The sequence below is a fragment of the Seriola lalandi genome, unplaced genomic scaffold (genome assembly GCF_002814215.2).
Source record: "Seriola lalandi dorsalis isolate HSWRI2012SDOR001 ecotype SW California unplaced genomic scaffold, Sedor1 jcf7180002054543, whole genome shotgun sequence".
Lineage (NCBI taxonomy): Eukaryota > Metazoa > Chordata > Actinopteri > Carangiformes > Carangidae > Seriola > Seriola lalandi.
The window spans coordinates 249,786-267,747 of NW_019525096.1; the positions used below are offsets into that span (position 1 = coordinate 249,786).

Sequence of the window (17,962 nt, forward strand, 5' to 3'; positions counted from 1 at the left end):
ATATTTTATATATATATATATATATATATATATATATGAATTGGGTGAACATGAATGAAACTAATGCAGTATAATGGAACAGGCCTGCAGTAAATCCTCCTTCATGAGGATTATAATGTTCGGTATTTACTGAATCTGTTTGAGAAGTGTTGGTTTATTTTAATGGTCATTGTGGAGGCTGTAACTGTAATTGTGGTAATGTTTAAGTGTACTGGGATATACTGAAGAGTGTTCCTAATATATTGGCAAATCTAATTCCTATAAATGGGATGGACAAAATATTAGGAACACCTCTCAGTATAGGGTTAGTTAATATTCAGTGGTGTCCAAAAGCCTGAGACCACTTTCCCATGTAGCCTCACATGTTGCTCCACAGCAGCTCTAGTGTCGCTCAGTTTCATTTACAAAGGAGAATAAAATGAGCCATTAAAAACACTGAATGGAGTTCAGCAGGGTATCTCCTTAAGTCTCAAGTCACCGTGTCTCACCTGTTTCGAACCTAAATTTGTCCCCACATCCATAGCAAGACATGTCTACACACATGTGCATGCCTGAACAGAAGTTGATCTGCAATAAAGCTACTGTGATTTCTCCTGCTAGAACAGAACTACATGGACATCAGTAAAACAATACACTGAGTTAATCAGTCTATTTAGCCAATCAGTCAGTTGTGTGAAAGTTTGTGCAGCAACTGCACTTGTGTGTCTGTAAATGTGCCTCCAAAAAGCTTGTTACCTGGCTGAGACACTTGTACAGTTCATATCTATCTAAGGTGGAGATGATGTTTGTGTGTGTGTGTGTGTGTCAATGTGTGTGCGTGGTGTTAGGAACCGCCAAAGCTTAACCTTCAAAAAGCCCTTTGAAGTTGTCAGGACCGACCAAAATGACCTCACAATAATGGTTTTTAAACCAAATTCATCCTCACAATCATAGACGAGATGTACACACACATACACACATACACACACACACAATGAATACGCAGCAGGCACGTTCAAAATTTCTTCAGGAATTTTCTATTTCTAGTATACCAACATCTGCCAGAAAATAAGAGACAGTATCCTCTAAAATAGCAAAAAAATTAGAATAACTGTCTTCCAAACTTTCATTCTATTGTTTTAAAGGTTAAGTCTTTAAAAATGTAGGATTTCAAAATTGGGCTGTCTTGTTAAATATTTTATAATTGTCTATATTTTTGTATAATATTAAAAAAATATAGATAAAATAAAAGAATTTGTTTTAAAAGCAAGATCAATAAACCAGCTGATGTAATGGCTAATATTGGCTTCATGCAGATATACTGTGTCAGCCAATAAGTAACAGCTAATTGCAGTATTTGATAGAGTTTAAAAACATTATCAGTATTATATATATTGCAGTGACAAAGTTAATTTTTCAATTCTTAGGTGTTCCACTCAGTACATATTGTCTTTATCACAATTCTTAATCAACTAATTTTGGTGTTTCATATTAGCAACCTAAAAGGATATCAGTTAAAAAAAAAAAAAGTATAATAAAATGTATAAAATTTAAAACAACATAAAGTTGGAAGATACTTTATACTATTTAAAATGTTTTGTGGGTATAGTAAAGTTTAACTGCTGCCTACATTAAATTATATTGAATTTTACATCAGCAAATATAACTACCGCCTAAGCTGAAAGCGGATTGGTCGATTTGATTTCGGCTGTTTTCTGATTGGTCAACGCAGCAGCTCGAAGGCACCTGCTGCACCTGTCGCGCGACCTGAAGAAAAAGTTGGGCAGCCGTTGAGAAGTTGAGCAGAGTGGGCTGGTCCATTGTTCCATCCTGGAGGGGGCGGAGGGGAGGAAGGGGGGGGAACCGAGTCCGGAACAGAGGAAGTAAACTAAAAGCTGTCAGACGAGTTTCCACCTTTTCCTGGGGAGGAATGGAGCGCTCCAGGAACTCTCGAGTCCCGCAAAGAAAACTTTACAACCTCCGTTGTGTTGTGTAAAAAAAAAAAAACAAACATAGAAAAACTACCAGAGAAGAAGCGCGTTAATTTTTTAGCTAGTTTACCGCTAATGAAGAAATGGCGTCGGAGCCGAAATTAAACGGGAATGAACTTTTGGAAATTGACATATGCGACGGCCGCGTCTGCTCCGAGGACGACAGCGGCGTTTTTGTGAACTCCGCCGCCTCCCTCCAGGATGATTTCTCCGGCTTTCGCCAGTGGACGAGCCCTGCCGAGTCACCAAATGACACATCATCATCATCATCACCATCATCATCATCATCTCCGGGACAGCAGGAGCTGATCCCCAGCGAGCACGGTGCTCCGCCGCCTGGCACCGTTACTGCCACCCACACAGCACCGACGACCGGTGACAGTGACTCTGAAGCCGGGGTTGATGGACTTAAAGCCCCCAGGACTTCCATAGTGGACTGTCTGCTGGTGGAGCTCTATGAGACCTACAGCGGAGGCAGCAGGAGGAATGCGGACAGCTGGGACAGCTCCACCGAGGCATCCGGGTCAGATGCCTTCCTCGGCCGCAGTAACTCCGGGTCCAGCTTCCTGCAGGAGCTCCAGGAGAAGCACACCAGGAGGCATCAGATGAACTACTTGGCCCAGAAAGGTGAGGGGCGTGTGGGTAGTTTGCCAGTTCCTGTGTCCCCTTAGGGCATATGGACAGCATCTGGCCTAGTAAAGTCAATTTCATTCACATTAAAGCATTAATTGTCTCTAAGAGCTGCAGGGAATTGAGAGAAAAAAACAAAACAAAACAAAACTCTGTAAACAACTTGCCAAGTTAATTTGAACTACTTTCAGAGATACTAAGTGCAGCTCTTCACTTCCTTATGCATATTTTCCCATCTTTTTTAGGTCTGATATTTGGATATGTTAGGTTAGATATGTAACTTATATTGTTCTAATAGATGAGGGATGAGGATATGGCGATATTTTAGTCCTGTTTATTCATTATATTGATTGTACTTGACATAAAGGATCCTGTCCACATCTTTCAAGAATCCTCCTGTTGTAGAAAATGGAGCCAACATATGTGATAATGGTCAAAATAAATGTTTTTTTCTTTTACATTTAAGTTAAATTAGGTTCTGCTTATATATCCTTAAACTGCTGAGATTTAAAAAGGAATGATCGCTCTTATTCTGACATATGCCACCTATCAGTTACATGTCACAGGTGCCCCACAGGTGTCACATAAACTGCTGTCTCTGCCCATGACGTAAATGGAAACAGATCAAATTTGCGATTGTTTCTTTTCAAAGTATATTTATTGAGTTTTGTTATTTTTTTAAGAATAACAGCAAAAAACAAAACAACATCAACAAAGAGCTCAGCAAAAATAAAATAATATAAGGTGTCAAAGGGACATTACAATTCATTACAAATAAAAGACAAGGCACAACAAGGTGGTTCATAATTAGTCATATTTGTGATTTTTAAATTGAATTAAGAATCTGCATATCAGAGGTGAAGTTAAGTGGTTTTCCAGACTGTCTTCACCCTGCAGACAGATGCATGCTGGGTAAACAAAGGCCATCCAGTGGCCAGAGGAGCTGTATGTACTAAAGAAGCAGGTTTTGTTTTGTTGTTTTTTTTTTAACTCATCTGCATCCGCACTAATCAAATATAGAAATGGTCATGTCTGGCTAATACCTGATCTGCTTAGTGAGGTCAGGTTGCATTCTTAGAAAATGTAATTGAATAACTGTGACTACTCTTGTGGAGGTATTTAATTTGCTACTACATAAAAACTAGCTAGAGTTACAGTAGCTTTAAGGTAAGTCTCAAAAGTAAAATAAAAATGATAATATGAGACTTAAACTGACAAAGATTTGCTTTTATCTTTGTGAACTACTCAATAAAATGAGACTGTAATATGTGCCTGTAACTGGCTTGTCTGCAAGGATCCACTGTAATCAGATACGAGAAGAAGGTAGCCAGAGTATGCGGACCTTTACATACACAAACACACTCAGACACAGAGGATGATTAGTGCTTTGACAGCTCGTTTTCTGTAGTGTTGCCTCGGGAATCTTGAAAGGCATGTTGGTGTGAGCGCCACGCTGCCATTGTTTCCTCTGTTAAAGTGGAATCCTTCAGTAAACACAGCCAGGCCGCTGAGTTCACAGTTCGCCCTCTGCACATGTGAGGCTCGGTCAAGTTAAACAATGCGGAGGAGGACCGGCAATCAGGGAGAGGAAGGCCTCCGATAACGCCCAGAAGAACATGTGACTCCTGTCTCTAATGTGTGTAGTTATAGGACTTAATGATGCGGTTTGGTAAAGCTATCAATGTGTTTGATTGTCAGCAGCAGTGTAGTATATTAAGTCAGTTCTCAACTTGCTAAAATGTCCTTTAGAAGATCCTTCTAGCTCCACCAAGACACAAATGTAGTATATGTACATATATGGAATTTCCATATGTGAAATATATGGAAATATAAAATAAAAACATATATGTAAAAACTATATTATTAGAAATTGGAACAATTTCATATATTGACATATACGTATGTCAAGTCCATACAAATATGTATGTTTATGTATGCATGCTTATATTGTAGAGATATGCAAATATATATCCGTCTCAAAGTCTGTCATTATATGTTGATATTCTAAACAGTAGGGTCCAAAAGTCTGAGACCACTTTATATGCACGGCATATATATATATATATATATCTTGATGTAGAGACAGATATATCATATATTACACTTCTGTATGGGCAGGGCGTTGTCTATAGGTGACTGACCTTTGACCTCCCTGTGGATGAAGGGTAATGTGAACTTCCAAGGAAAAGGAGGTAAAAAGATGATCGTTATTGACATTGTTCAAGCAGCAATTGGTGACTGTTTTAATTTTTAATTAATCCGTCATTTGTTTTGATCAATGAATTAATAGTTTGGTCTTTTAAATGTGAGAAATAATTACAAATACCCATGAAAAGGTATTGCTTCTGTCACACTTCAGATTTCCTCTTTGTTTCTACTTAACACTGATCCAAATGTGTATGTGAGGAAATGAAGGCAAATCCAGACTTTTGTGAAGCTGTAAAGATTAAATATTTGGTATTTTTACTTAATACGTGACGTAAAGGAGCCATAAATTGTAATAATTGACACTGATGAGTTTTGTTTGCATTGATTTCTGGGAGACGACGACTGATAGTTGGTCAAAACAAAGAGACGTAATATTTGTTTTTGATGATGCAGCTTCAGTATAAAGTTATTTCTTCATTATTGTTATTACTGATCACCTTCAGCTGAAAATCAGATTGAGTTTAACCTGAAAAGTCTAAGTGGGAGAGCGGTGTGTGTTAATGCAGGGCGACGCTCTGGTTTTCATTACCGCTTTGCCTGCAGCTTGGAAAACAGATAAATGTCTGTGATACTGGTGTTTCAGGGACCTGCAGACGTCACACGCTCCTGCAAACTACATCGAGTGGCTTTATTTACAACACAGAACATTTGAGATGGACTTGTATAAATATATGTGTCGGTTTCTGAAGCAGAGAGATTGAAGGATAAAGGGCAAACACTTAACACAACACTTAGTTTTGCTCAAACAAATATTTTTTTGAGCTGTAACTTTTATAGATAAAAGAATTGGGTCATGAATTTACATATCACCCTGCAAGAAGAAAGAAACCCTGATTACACTTAAATACGTGTGTTATTTATGTTTCTGTGTGTGTTTTCAGCCCCTGAGGAGCTGCAGTCGATCATCCAGGAGGTGAAGTACCGTACAGGCCTGCAGTCGGCCAAGCTGATTCGCCAGCTGAGGAGACGAGACCGACTTTGTAACAAACTGCAGAAGAACTACGACATCGTCACGGCGTGTCTCCAAGCCGTCTCGCAGAAACGACGTAAGAAAACACAGTTATTGCTTTGATTTCATACTGAACAAGACCAGTCCGTACACAAGGACTGCTGGAGGCCTGGAAATAACAACAGTTACTGTAAATAAGTCATTTATGTAGATTTAAAAGGCTTTAATCTGATGCTATTGGTCCATATTTTACTTCTACTTCTCCATATATAGACATTTTATGTGTGTGAGTGAGAAATATTTTCATGGTCATAGTTTTTCCTCCCTTTTCTTTACCTTGTCTGAGAACAAACAGCAGCTCCGAGTCAGACCTGTTCATATTTTTTTGTAGAAGCAAAACAGCATCACAAACAAAACGTTTGTTTCATCTGATCCAATTTTGTTTCCCTCTGAAATCCAATTTTGGACTCCACTGTTGTGTAATACCACAAGCTTCTTTAAAATGTGCATTTGAACCCAAACAAAGTAAAGTTGGTCACCAATAGAAATACGTTCTTTATGTGTTTCATGTGATTTTCCATGAATCTTTAATACGATCAGATTCTCTGTAAATCAACCACAGGCTTCATGTCCAGAGGAAACACATTTACAAAAATAAGCTCAACATGCCAAGCAGGGTGAATGCGTTACATGTGCTGGTTGTCATATCACATGTAGTATGAAAATGACTTGTCTTGAATTTACATAATGAACTGTGACTTACGGGCCAAAGTTAAAGACTCTGGGAAAAATCGAACGCTCATTTTCATATTCCAGTCTCCCCACTCTTCAACTTCGAAGCTGCAAGTTGTTCTGTTATGTAAGAGATGTTTATAATAACATCAACTATAAGATCTTTTTCTTTTTATTGTTCCCAGGGAAGAGATTATGGATTAAAGCTCATCTTTGAATAATATAGACTCAAAATCCAAACCAGGAATTTAGCTGGAATTTGGGAGAATAACAAACGGACTAAATCCATGATGTCAACATTATTTGACATTAACTGAGCTTTTACATACAGTCGGGATGTAAAGGATTCTGTCAGAGAGCTTCAGCTTTTGTGGTTGATAGAATTTAAACAAATTTGACATGATTTAGGTGCATGTTGTTATTTTACTTTTATTATTTACTGTGCTTTTCTTTCAACATGCAGCCCGGTGGCTCACCTGGAGGTAGGGTGTGAAATAATACACGAGTACTTCACTGCTTTTGAATTATTATTATTGGGTGTTTACATGTGTATTTATGGGCAGGTTGCTCCATTATTTCCAGTGTAGTGAGTATTTCACACAGCTCCTGTAATGTTAGTTACTCAGCATTAAACACGGTATGAATACATCTTTACAAAGGTCACCACCCGACAGGAAACGCACAATATGCAAAGCAATAAACTTCAATTATTGATTATTATCCGCCAAGCAGCTGCCGGTATCAACACTTTATTGCTTCCTATGGTTGAGTGATGTCAGTGTTTTCACATCATGGTTTTAACTTCACAGAAAAAATGGCAGTTTGTGAAATAATTCTCCCTAATTGGTTTAAATAGCAACAGGTTAATTTATTATGACGCTTCATCAAGGCCTTTTTTCTTTTTTTTCATTATCATCATCAGCGCTGTTTGCAGATATTGATTGAGAAAGTCATTAAGCCTGGATGTGTTTTCCACTCAGGAAGCTCTTACTGTACCTGTGAGACTGAATCATCCATTCAGTTTGCAGATGTCATTTCTTTTATTGCTTTTCCCGCTCCTGGTTCAGGGTGTTTGGTTTAGTAGGTGACGGTGCAGAATCAGCGTTGGCATTTAGGTCTGCAGCGATTTGTGTGTGTGTGTGTGTGTGGTGGATGCTGTAGCTCCCAGCTGTGAGGAAGTAGGTACTGTGTTTTTAGGGAAAAATTTTCAGTTTGATTCCAGGATCAGTAAAAGTATGTGTTTAAAAAAAATGGGTTAAAGAGAGATGCTGCAAAGGGTTTAGTCCTTCTGACTGTGACTCTGCTGTAGGTCACTCAGATGGAGCTCAGATTTCAGCTTTGACTCTGTTTGAATGGACAGAGCAGGGATTGTAAGATGAGTTCGGTTGTTTTTGTTATTTTAAAGCTGAAGATTCTGTTTAAAAAGTGAATATTTGCTGCTGGTCTTCGCCACATTTGATTGTAAATTGAAAATATTTATGTTGTCGACTGCTGGTCTGAAAAAACAAGACATAACTTTGGACATTTTTTAACTACTTTATGAACTTTTATAGTCAAAATGATTAATTGAGAGAGTGAATGACAGATTAATCCATAACAAAAGTAACCTCCTCCTCACATCCTTCTTCTGTTCCTCCCTCTTTAAATAAAAGGGGATGCTGTTTTTAATGTTCTGTGCATGTGGCTTGTTACAGTGTGTTCACCTCAGTGACTGTTGTTCACATGTTCAGTACCATGTTTAAAATGTGTTGATCCATTCAGGCACTTTGATTTTCCATACTCTTGGTACAAGCTGTGATGCTTGTTAGCTGGCCAATCACTAAGTGGGTTAAGGAAACAAAAAACCCACCCTCCCTCCTCCCTCTTCTCTCCTCCCTCCTCCTGCTCTCCACCACCATTACCTCATCCTTCTCTATCTCCTCCCCACGTGTCTCTCCATCCTACCGCATCCCTCCTTCCTTGCACCTCCTCCTGGTGACGCTGAGCCGGAGGAGGATGAGGAGGATGAGGAGGATGAGGAGGTGTCCAGCATCAGCAGCGTTTCCTCCTTCACTCCTCGGCTCTTTTCTGAACCATTATTTTGTTCAGACATCTGAGATCGTGATCACGGCTTCCTGGACGTTTCTGCACCGTGAATGATGAACTGATGGATCTGTCGTTTCCTTGGGGATAAGTCGGAAACACAAACCATCACCGGAAGAGATTGAAAACATCAGTTTAATCGATTAATTTTTTAACGTCAGGAGGAGGAGGAGGAGCAGCAGCTGCGGTTCTGGACGTCAGGATGGTTTCTCTTTTTTTACACGAAGACGTACAGAGAGTCTGAACCGAGCGGGACAAAGCGATGAGGTGATCGAGCGGATCGAACAGTTTGATTCCCGATGAGGCAGGAGCGGCTCCCCGCCGCCGGCAGGAGGCCGAGGGCGGGCGTCAAGCAGCGGCAGCAGGGATCGGGAGGGGTCGGTAACATCATCAGCAACGTCCTGAAGAAACGGAACGGGATATCCAGGAGCGCGCCGCGGCTGCTCTGCACCTTAGAGCCAGGTGACCCACCAGCTGACAGGCACTGCAGCACGTATCATCATAGCTCATCATAGCTCATCATAGCTCATCCTGCGGGTTTAAACAGTGTGGAAACGGCGTGATACAGCAGCATAGATCATATGTAAGCCTGGGGTTTTATGGGGGCAATTTGCACATCGTGCAGCAGCTGGTCTCATAGAAATGATTTCCCTTTATTCTCTCTTTGTCGTTTCATTTACAGCTTAAACCAGGCTGCTTACTGGATTATGGCTGATATCAAACCACCTATGTATTTTTTATATATGATAGATACAGTGAGCTATATTCCCTGTTTTAATCGTCAGCTGATAAATTACATTCTCTTGCTATATTACAAATATTTTCATGCATGGATCCTGTCACAAAAGCAAGTGATCCAGTTTTCCCATTTAAGGTGTCAGATGAGTTAATTTTCAGAGTTAAACTTGACTGAATAACCACAATCAAATTAGTTCATACAGGTGTTGATAAGCTTCAGGTGTGGTTTCATACGTCTAACCCACTAACCACACAGCTGAGGACATGTCATTACTTCACTTCTCCTCAGACAGTGGTGGATGGACACCACCGATTCTGTATATGTATGTACATTTTGAAAATTTAAAGAAATAGAAGACATTTCACAGCACTATTGATTTTAGACCCATCAGACAAACACCCAATGAATGAGCCATGATTTTACACCTTATATGTTTTTGATATGGACTCCTGTCCTTATGTTGGTCCCATGTTTGCAGTTACAGAAATAGCACAAGTACCTTTTGTTATTATTAATCACACAGACACAGAGTGCATACACACATATAATCACAAAGTGCTTTAGATAAAACTAAACTAAACTGTAGATTTAGTATTCAGGAAAAACATGAACATTTAGGACACATGACTAATTGCTTCAAATAAGCTGATATTTGATTCTTTTGGACACATGAATTCTGATAAATCTGTGACAAATATTCATCCGCTCCTCAAATATTCATGCAAATGCAAAGTTCTTTGTTCACTCTCGAAAAGGTCAGCAATTAGAAATACTTCATAACATCCCAACAAAAGCTGAAATCCTGTTTACAAGTGATGGAAGCAGCTTTACAGTTTTTTTTTTTTAAAACCGAGGCATCTTTATGATAATTTACATTCTCTTGGTTTTAAGGAAAAACAATCAAGGTTTTCATAATGCAATATTTAAATTTTGGCTTGTTGTGAACTAGACATCTTGCTTTCTTTCTTTCTTTCTTCCTCCCTTCCTTCTCAATTGTTCGATCCTCCCTCCTTCTTCCGTCCTCTCCAACTGGTTCAGTTACATTTAATTTCAGCTCTAAAGAAATGAAACTGTCGCTCATTATAATAGAACACGACCTGTGGACCGCGCTGGTGCCGCTGACCTTCGTTAAATACACGTTTAGTGTCGGTGGTGTGGGACTAATCTGCGACAGGGAAGTAGGAGGCTTTTCCGTGTTAATCCTCTCCCAAAGCTCCGACAGGAAACCGCAGAATAAAGCGGCGCTCGTCCACAATGGCGCAGGATGCAACGACAGAGGCGGAGCATGCAGGTTAAACACCGACTTTGTCTTTTATTTGTTCTTTTTATTATTGGGAGAGAAATACATTCCTCATACTTTACTAATCGGCTGCCCTGAGAGAGAGTGACCGATCCTCCAGAGACTCAGCCGGAGGAGGGGGAAGAGAAATGGCCGCAGTCGGAGCTCCTTGGCCCGAAGCCGAAACATGTCAGGACCTTCCCTCTTAACTTCAGATCAGAACTTCATTTCCGTTTTTTGGGGGGGTTTAGCCTACTGGTCTTAATATTCTCTAAAGAAGTTTGTGTCTGCATGGAAAGAGATTTGACGAGATTTCAGTTGAAGCGAGAATTCAGCACCACGAGGAAACGGACAGCGACACTTTACAGCGCGAGACTCCGTTCATCTGCATCTTTAAATATCAAAACTATTATAAAAAACTACAGCCTTGATGATTATTATGATATAGTGTAATGAAAGTTAAGCATGTTCATTTATTTAATCAGTTTAGTGCACAGGTCAAAAAAACAAAGTGCTTCCGGTTTGGATTTTTAATGTCAGACTTTTATTGTGTAGACTAACCGAATTGTGTTCAGCATCTGTATCCATGGTTTTGAGAGGTATTTATTTATTAGTTATTGGATGGATGTGACTGAAGCTAAACAAAAATGGTTCCTCCCAGAACTGTTTTGGCTCATTATCTTGTTTTAGGATGAAGCCCCGACCAACCAGTCTTTCTCTCACCAGTCTGATAGCAATATACAGTCCTACTTCCTGCATTATAGTGTTGTATTAATATTGCATCAGAGACAGACAGTGGGATTGTAAGTCATCAACCTGTAGGAACTATTTGCATTAACTTCCACGGCTTCAATTACTTCCATCGCAGGAAAGCTGAAAGTTCACCAATGCCTTAATCCCTGAAAAAGGCCTGTTTTCTATTAATTTTATATCATTTTTCAAATTTTTTTTTAGCTCTGGCAGTTTACAGATTACCTTTGTACCGTTTGAAGACAATTCACTGGATTTTGACCGCTTAAATGTCAATAAACACTAGGAAAATGCGGGTAAATGATTATATAACAAGTGTTTTATGCATTATACAGTATCTTTGGGAAGTTTGGGTTGTTGACTTGTACCATGACAGTCATCCAGATCTGATTCAGGACCAGTCTAACCAAATGTTTCTGTCTGTTTGCAGGAGTTGACACGAGGCTGAAGTTTACCATTGAACCGTCGCTGGGAAAGAATGGATTCCAGCAGGTGAGCGACGACACGTTCCAGCAGAGACGCCGATTTGTCATATACTCTGTTTTGTGATTTAGTGATATGATAATGCACCGAAGTACTCTTTAAATCTTAACTAGATAGAATGCATGAATATTGTATTGGCACATTTGCAGCCATGGCCTCAGTGTGCTGGTTAATTAAAAAGGTAAATAAAGCCCTGGGTGTTTCCTTCCCTGCAGTGGTACGACGCCCTCAAAGCAGTGGCTCGACTTCCTACCGGGATACCAAAGGAATGGAGGAAGAGGGTATGTAACTTTAACGAAGTACAACTTATGGCTTTGTCGGAACAAATGTCATCTTTCATCTTTTTGGCAGTGTAGTGCCTTGCTGTGTTCACTGAGCCTCACGGGGGAATGAAAATTTCAGTAGCAGATTATTTTGAAATGCAAAATTTAGCAGCCATCTAATTGTTGCATTCTGGGTAAATTCCTGTGTGAACTCTGGGCCCCAACCATCGGATGTTACTTCTGTTTAGACCAGAAATATCTTCCATATAAAAAGACCTCTTCATTGATAAGAGCTTATGCATTTCTCTGCTCTGTTTGTGTTTGTTCTTGAACCCAGAGGGTGTTTAGTAAAAGACAGTGGTGACTCAGTTGTGCTATTACAAGAAAAGTGTGTTTTCTTTGTTATTGTCAACCTGCATGCAGGGTTTTACAGTCTAGAGAGAGGCAGCACAGTCTGAAAGAACAATATGCTGAGGCACTTTGTCTACAAAGCTCCATTCATCGCACATCTTAGCTTTATCTCTTGGGATGAGCGAGCGAGGAAACGGAAGCGATTACTTTCATCTTGCCAGAGGAGAATAACAATGAAATCTTGTCTCTTGCTTGAACTTGCAAAACAAAATGAGTCACTGTGAACAAGAGGCCTCTTATAGACGCACTGGAGGAAAGACACTTTAAATATTTGTTTGTGTAACTCAGTGGGGACAGTGAATGTTGGAGACATTTCTCTAGTTGCCGTCACCTTGTGGAAAGTCAAAGGTATTTTTGTAGCTGTGTGTGTTTCACTGTGTGTCTGCTGCTGTTGTGTTTGTGCAGGTGTGGCTAACACTGGCCGACCAGTACCTCCACAGTATCTCCATCGACTGGGACAAGACGCTTCGTTTCGCCTTTAACGAGCGCAGCAACCCAGACGACGACTCCCTCGGCATTCAGATCGTCAAGGTAACGCAGATTGCATTTTTGTGTTGGGGGTTGGGGGGGAGTGAGAAGAAATGTGTTTGCGCAGTCGATGTGCAGGGGAGTTTGTGAGCTCTTGTGTTCTTGTGTGTCCTGAGTCAGCAGCGCAGTGAACGGTGTGGAAGCCTCAGCGTTTTTCCACAGCATGTAGATTAAAAGTGACGGAGAAAGAAACAACATCAATGGCTTTTGAAGAAAAGTGTAGAGACTGTTCAGCTTCTCCAAGAACATATTCAGTTGGGACTGGGTATCTATGTTGCAAATTGTATTTTATTCTACTTTATCTGTTCTTTTATTATTCATTTTCTTATTTTTTTTCTTTGCTAATGTTTTTATAGCTTTTTAAAATCTCATTGTATCTCATTGTCAGCTTTCTTACTTGATTTGTCTTTTTCTTCTTTAGCTAACTGGTCTGAAAAGTGCTATACAATTAAAGTGTGATTGGTTGTTTGATGAAGCTTAAAGATAAAACTACAGTAAAGCTAAAATTTGTAACATAATTTGTATTGTAATTAATTAAAATAGACACCTTTAGCAAGGTGTTCCCAATGAACTGGCAAATGTGTGTATAATTATCAGAAATGAGAAAAAATATAATTTCATGACCATTTTTGCAAATTGAGGAAATGACGTATAAAAGCAGAATTGATTGTTTGTTTGTTTGTTTTTGTTTTGAGAGGGAAATTCTTGATCTCGTTCTGCTTACTTTTATCTGAACTTTGACATGATCTTCATCACAAAAAATATCTCAGATTCAACAACCGTCATTGATATTGATTGAGTTAATTTCAGCACAAATTACCAATAAAATACTGTCTGTCATTAAGTAGAGGATGTTTGCTTATGATTGTGCATCAGAGAACGGGACAGTTGCATCATGGAAACACTGGAGCTCTTTCTTTTATTTCTCAGTGACTCAGATTCAGCAGATAACAACTGTTTCCATCGACAGGTCAAAGTCCATTCACCTGCTTCTCTGTGTGTGTTTGTCTTCTCGTCTCCGTCCTAAATCCATTCACTCAGTTAGTGCACTTGTAATAAAAATAATTCATGCCGTACGTCCTCCCTCCTCATGTCCAGGACCTGCACAGGACCGGCTGCAGTTCTTACTGTGGCCAGGAGGGGGAGCAGGACAGGGTGGTGCTGAAGAGGGTGCTGCTGGCGTACGCCCGCTGGAATAAAGCTGTAGGTTACTGCCAAGGCTTCAACGTGCTGGCCGCTCTCATACTGGAAGTTACAGAGGGAAGTGAGAGCGATGCACTGAAGGTAAACACACCCAGTAATAATAATAATAATAATAATAATGTCACAGTAATTATGGTAAGATGGAGAAAATATGAATGCAGATATGCCTAAAATGAAATGCTGTATAAAGTCCTTCAGTTTAAACTGATTAAACTTCCTGATGGAGTTTCTGTGTCGCTCTGTTCCCTGTGAATAATAATTAAACACCACAGAACTATTTTCTTCTTCTCCTCTGCATTCAGGTGATGATCTATCTGATCGACAAAGTGCTGCCAGAGAGTTACTTTGCAAACAACCTTCGAGCGTTGTCAGGTGAAAGCACAAGCTGATGTATATTGAAGTTGAAAACATCCTAATCAAGATCAGAAAGGAAGAATACTTCACGCACAGTAACTTCTTCAGCCCAGAAATAAACTACAAGTTGTTATTTTGTACAAGGACAGAATTTGTTGTCAATTTTTAGAAACAAAAACAGGAAATTGTCAAAAACAAACGTTTTAGCTTCTTTTCTTTGCCTTGTATCATAGTAAATATAATATCTTTGGGTTTTTGGCCACTGATTGCACAAGACAACCATTTAAAATGTGTCACCTCGTACTCTGGGAAAGTGTGATGAGCATTTTTTCATAATATGAATCAAAGAATCAATAAAATAGTGAAAGAGCTTGAAGGTTAATGGATGTGGAAGTTGAGGTCTGGAGAACTCGGTAATCAAAAACACACCTGTGTCGATTAACGCTGCATAATGAAACATCTCCTGTAACTACCAGTTGATTGACTTGAGACTTGAGTGATTTGTATTGTTTAATCTTCCACCAGTTCATCTTTTTTTACTCTGTGATGTCTCCCTCTGTCAGTGGACATGGCGGTGTTCAGAGACCTGCTGCGTCTGAAGCTGCCCCGACTGTCCCAGCACCTGCACCACCTTCAGAAAGCAGCCAACAGAGAAGCTGGAGGTACAGATCCAGATGTGTGTGTGTGTGTGTGTGTGTGTGTGTGTGTGTGTGTGTGTTCACTAATCACTCACCTAATATTACAAATAACCAGGCGTCTCCCTTCTTTCAGGCAGTTACGAGCCTCCACTGACCAACGTCTTCACTATGCAGTGGTTCCTCACCATGTTCGCCACCTGCCTGCCGGCGTCCACCGTGCTCAAGATCTGGGACTCGGTTTTCTTCGAGGGGTCAGAGGTGCTGTTTCGTGTCGCCCTCGCCATCTGGGAGAGACTGGGAGAGTAAGTGGACCACTTGATGTCTTCATTTCTCCCTCCACTCCTTATTTTCACGTCTTTTAACCTCCGCTCGTTTCTCCCTCCGTCTCTCGCCAGGAGGATCGAGTACTGTCAGACAGCTGACGAGTTCTACAGCACGATGGGTTGCCTCACGCAGGAGATGCTGGAGCGCAACCTCATCGATCCTGCAGAACTCATGCAGGTAACAGGATAAACCGAACTGCTCGCACACTTCAGTGAAGAAGTTAAATCGATATATGTACCACTGTAATAACTCTTCTCTCCTCCCTCCTCTGTCTGTCAGGAGGTTTACTCCATGGCTGTGTTTCCTTTCCCTCAGCTGGCCGAGCTGAGAGAGAAATACACCTACAACATCACTCCGTTCCCCACCTCAGTCAAATCCAATGGAAGGTTTGTTTTATGAATATACTCATTACATTTCTCCAGCTTGCTGCCTTTACAGGGACGATGTGGAGCTTTGACCACTTGTGGCTCCAAGAACCAATATTCTGTTTACATACAGTGTGAAACTCAACATGTAGACATGATGCTGACAGCAGGAGGTAATGCAGATGTACAGTGTAGTGCACGTAAATATAAATTCAACAGGATGCCTGTGAACTTTCTGTTGTTTGTACAGACGCAGACACAGGTTGTAATTTCAGCCTTAGCTAAGTTACTGTGCATATTCCTCCTTCACAGACCATTTGGAGCCACAGTGCAGCGTAAACTCAAGACGAAACATGACTTCTAAGATGTTTACGAGCGACATAATATGATAAAATATTCAGTTCACATGTCTCTTAAAGGACTTCTGGACCCAATCTGAAACAGACCGTTGAAAATCCTGCCTTAACCCAATGGGCATAAATTCATTTTAAAAGAGAGAGATAATTAGACACAAAAATGAAAGTCAAAATGCGTAAACATCAATTAATCCACTGAGTTAACACAGATTACATCCATCCAACATTACACATGTGATAATGGCAGCGGCGGTGGTGATGATGATGTCATCATTGTCTCGTTCCAGTGGCGGTCTGGGCAGCTGGGAGAGCGACGATGACGCCGACATGGACGACGAAGACTCTGTGGTGACTGCGCTGGGTTGTCTGGGGCCCCTGGGCGGCCTGCTGGCCCCTGAGCTGCAGAGATACCAGAAACATCTGAAAGGTCAGTGCAGCAGACGCAGAGGAGTGACACACAGAGGATTTAAACGCTAACCTGGGGAGAGGTCAGCAGGGCGAGCGGACAAGTGGTCTGAGGCTGGCTGTTGCCCCAAATCCTCATGTTCTTGCCCCCGATTTGACTCCAAGTACAAACCGTCTCTGATCTGTTTCCTCCAGACAAATCCCTGCTTCCTCCTCCTTCAGCCGCTCTGTCTAACATGGGGGAAAAAAAAGAAAAAGGGCAAACAGCCTGAGGGCTTTAGTTCAAAACATTGGCTAAGATCTGAAGCTGCAGTCGTCACACTCCAGAGAGAGATTTCAAAGCTTCATTTAACCTCATGAGTAAATGTCAGCACAACTGATTTGACCTGGTTCAAAAGGGAAGCTTTGCTCGTTCTTAAGAGCTACGAGTCATCAATAAATCATCACCACCGTCACCGTGAGAGAGAAATTTAATTACGGTCTTTGCAGCACAAAAACAGGAAGAGAAAAAGTGAAATGCAGTCAAGTGAATGTCAAACACATCTCAACACAAATGTCAATGTTGCCTTCAGTGGCCAAAAAACTAAAAACAGGAAGGCGTGACTCAAAGTCCTCAAAGCCATGTACAGTAAGTATTTCAAAAAAACATTTAGTCTTTAAATAAACACACATACATAAACACAATCAAATGTTGTTGTCATCTGCTTTCAACAGCCTCAAGAAGCTTTTTTCTTCCTGGTACTTAGTTTTGTGTCTTGATTGGTCGGCTGATCTTGATTAAAGCAACTTCGGGTGAACAAATAAGTAAGAAAAGGAGCTTTAAGAGACCTTAAAAAAAAAAAAAAAGGCGCATCGGATTATGTCTGATTCATGTATTCTGCTGGAATCTTTTTTTTTTTAAACCAAAGTCTTTGACCTTAATCTGTTAAGTTTCTCAGATTCTCAAAGCGAACGTCACTCTCATGAATCAAATCCAAACAAGCAGAAAAAAAAGGTTTGATATTGTTTGGTTAAAAACAAGAGTTCAATGTGTGTTTCAGACCAGCGAGCGGAGCAGGGAAACATCGCAGAGCTCAGTCCGGGAGCGGTGGGAGCCGGAGGGGCAGGTGGAGCAAGGAGGAGGAGGAGGAGGAGCAGGAGGAGGAGGTGCCAGGGCGGAGCATCAAGCCGCCATCAACAGCATGATGATGGAGAGAATGAGCACCGACATCTACGCCCTGAAGAAGCAATATGCTCGCATCAAGAGGCGGCAGCAGCAGCAGGCTATGCAACTCTACATACGCACAGGTGGGA

At 40.6% G+C, this 17,962-nt stretch overlaps 1 protein-coding gene across 1 annotated transcript in view; it reads left to right on the forward strand.

Moving 5' to 3' along the window:
- Positions 1-1,846: 1,846 nt before the first annotated feature.
- The window catches only part of LOC111661317 (TBC1 domain family, member 30), a 23,612-nt gene continuing 7,496 nt past the window's right edge, over positions 1,847-17,962 (forward strand). Inside the window, 14 exon segments of the mRNA XM_087176210.1 lie at positions 1,847-2,597; positions 5,690-5,854; positions 11,770-11,831; positions 12,038-12,103; positions 12,902-13,027; positions 14,123-14,308; positions 14,530-14,599; positions 15,145-15,243; positions 15,353-15,521; positions 15,615-15,720; positions 15,823-15,929; positions 16,552-16,691; positions 17,710-17,774; positions 17,776-17,956. Of these exon segments, the coding sequence (XP_087032336.1) occupies positions 2,054-2,597; positions 5,690-5,854; positions 11,770-11,831; positions 12,038-12,103; positions 12,902-13,027; positions 14,123-14,308; positions 14,530-14,599; positions 15,145-15,243; positions 15,353-15,521; positions 15,615-15,720; positions 15,823-15,929; positions 16,552-16,691; positions 17,710-17,774; positions 17,776-17,956 (2,086 nt within the window). The 5' untranslated portion in view covers positions 1,847-2,053.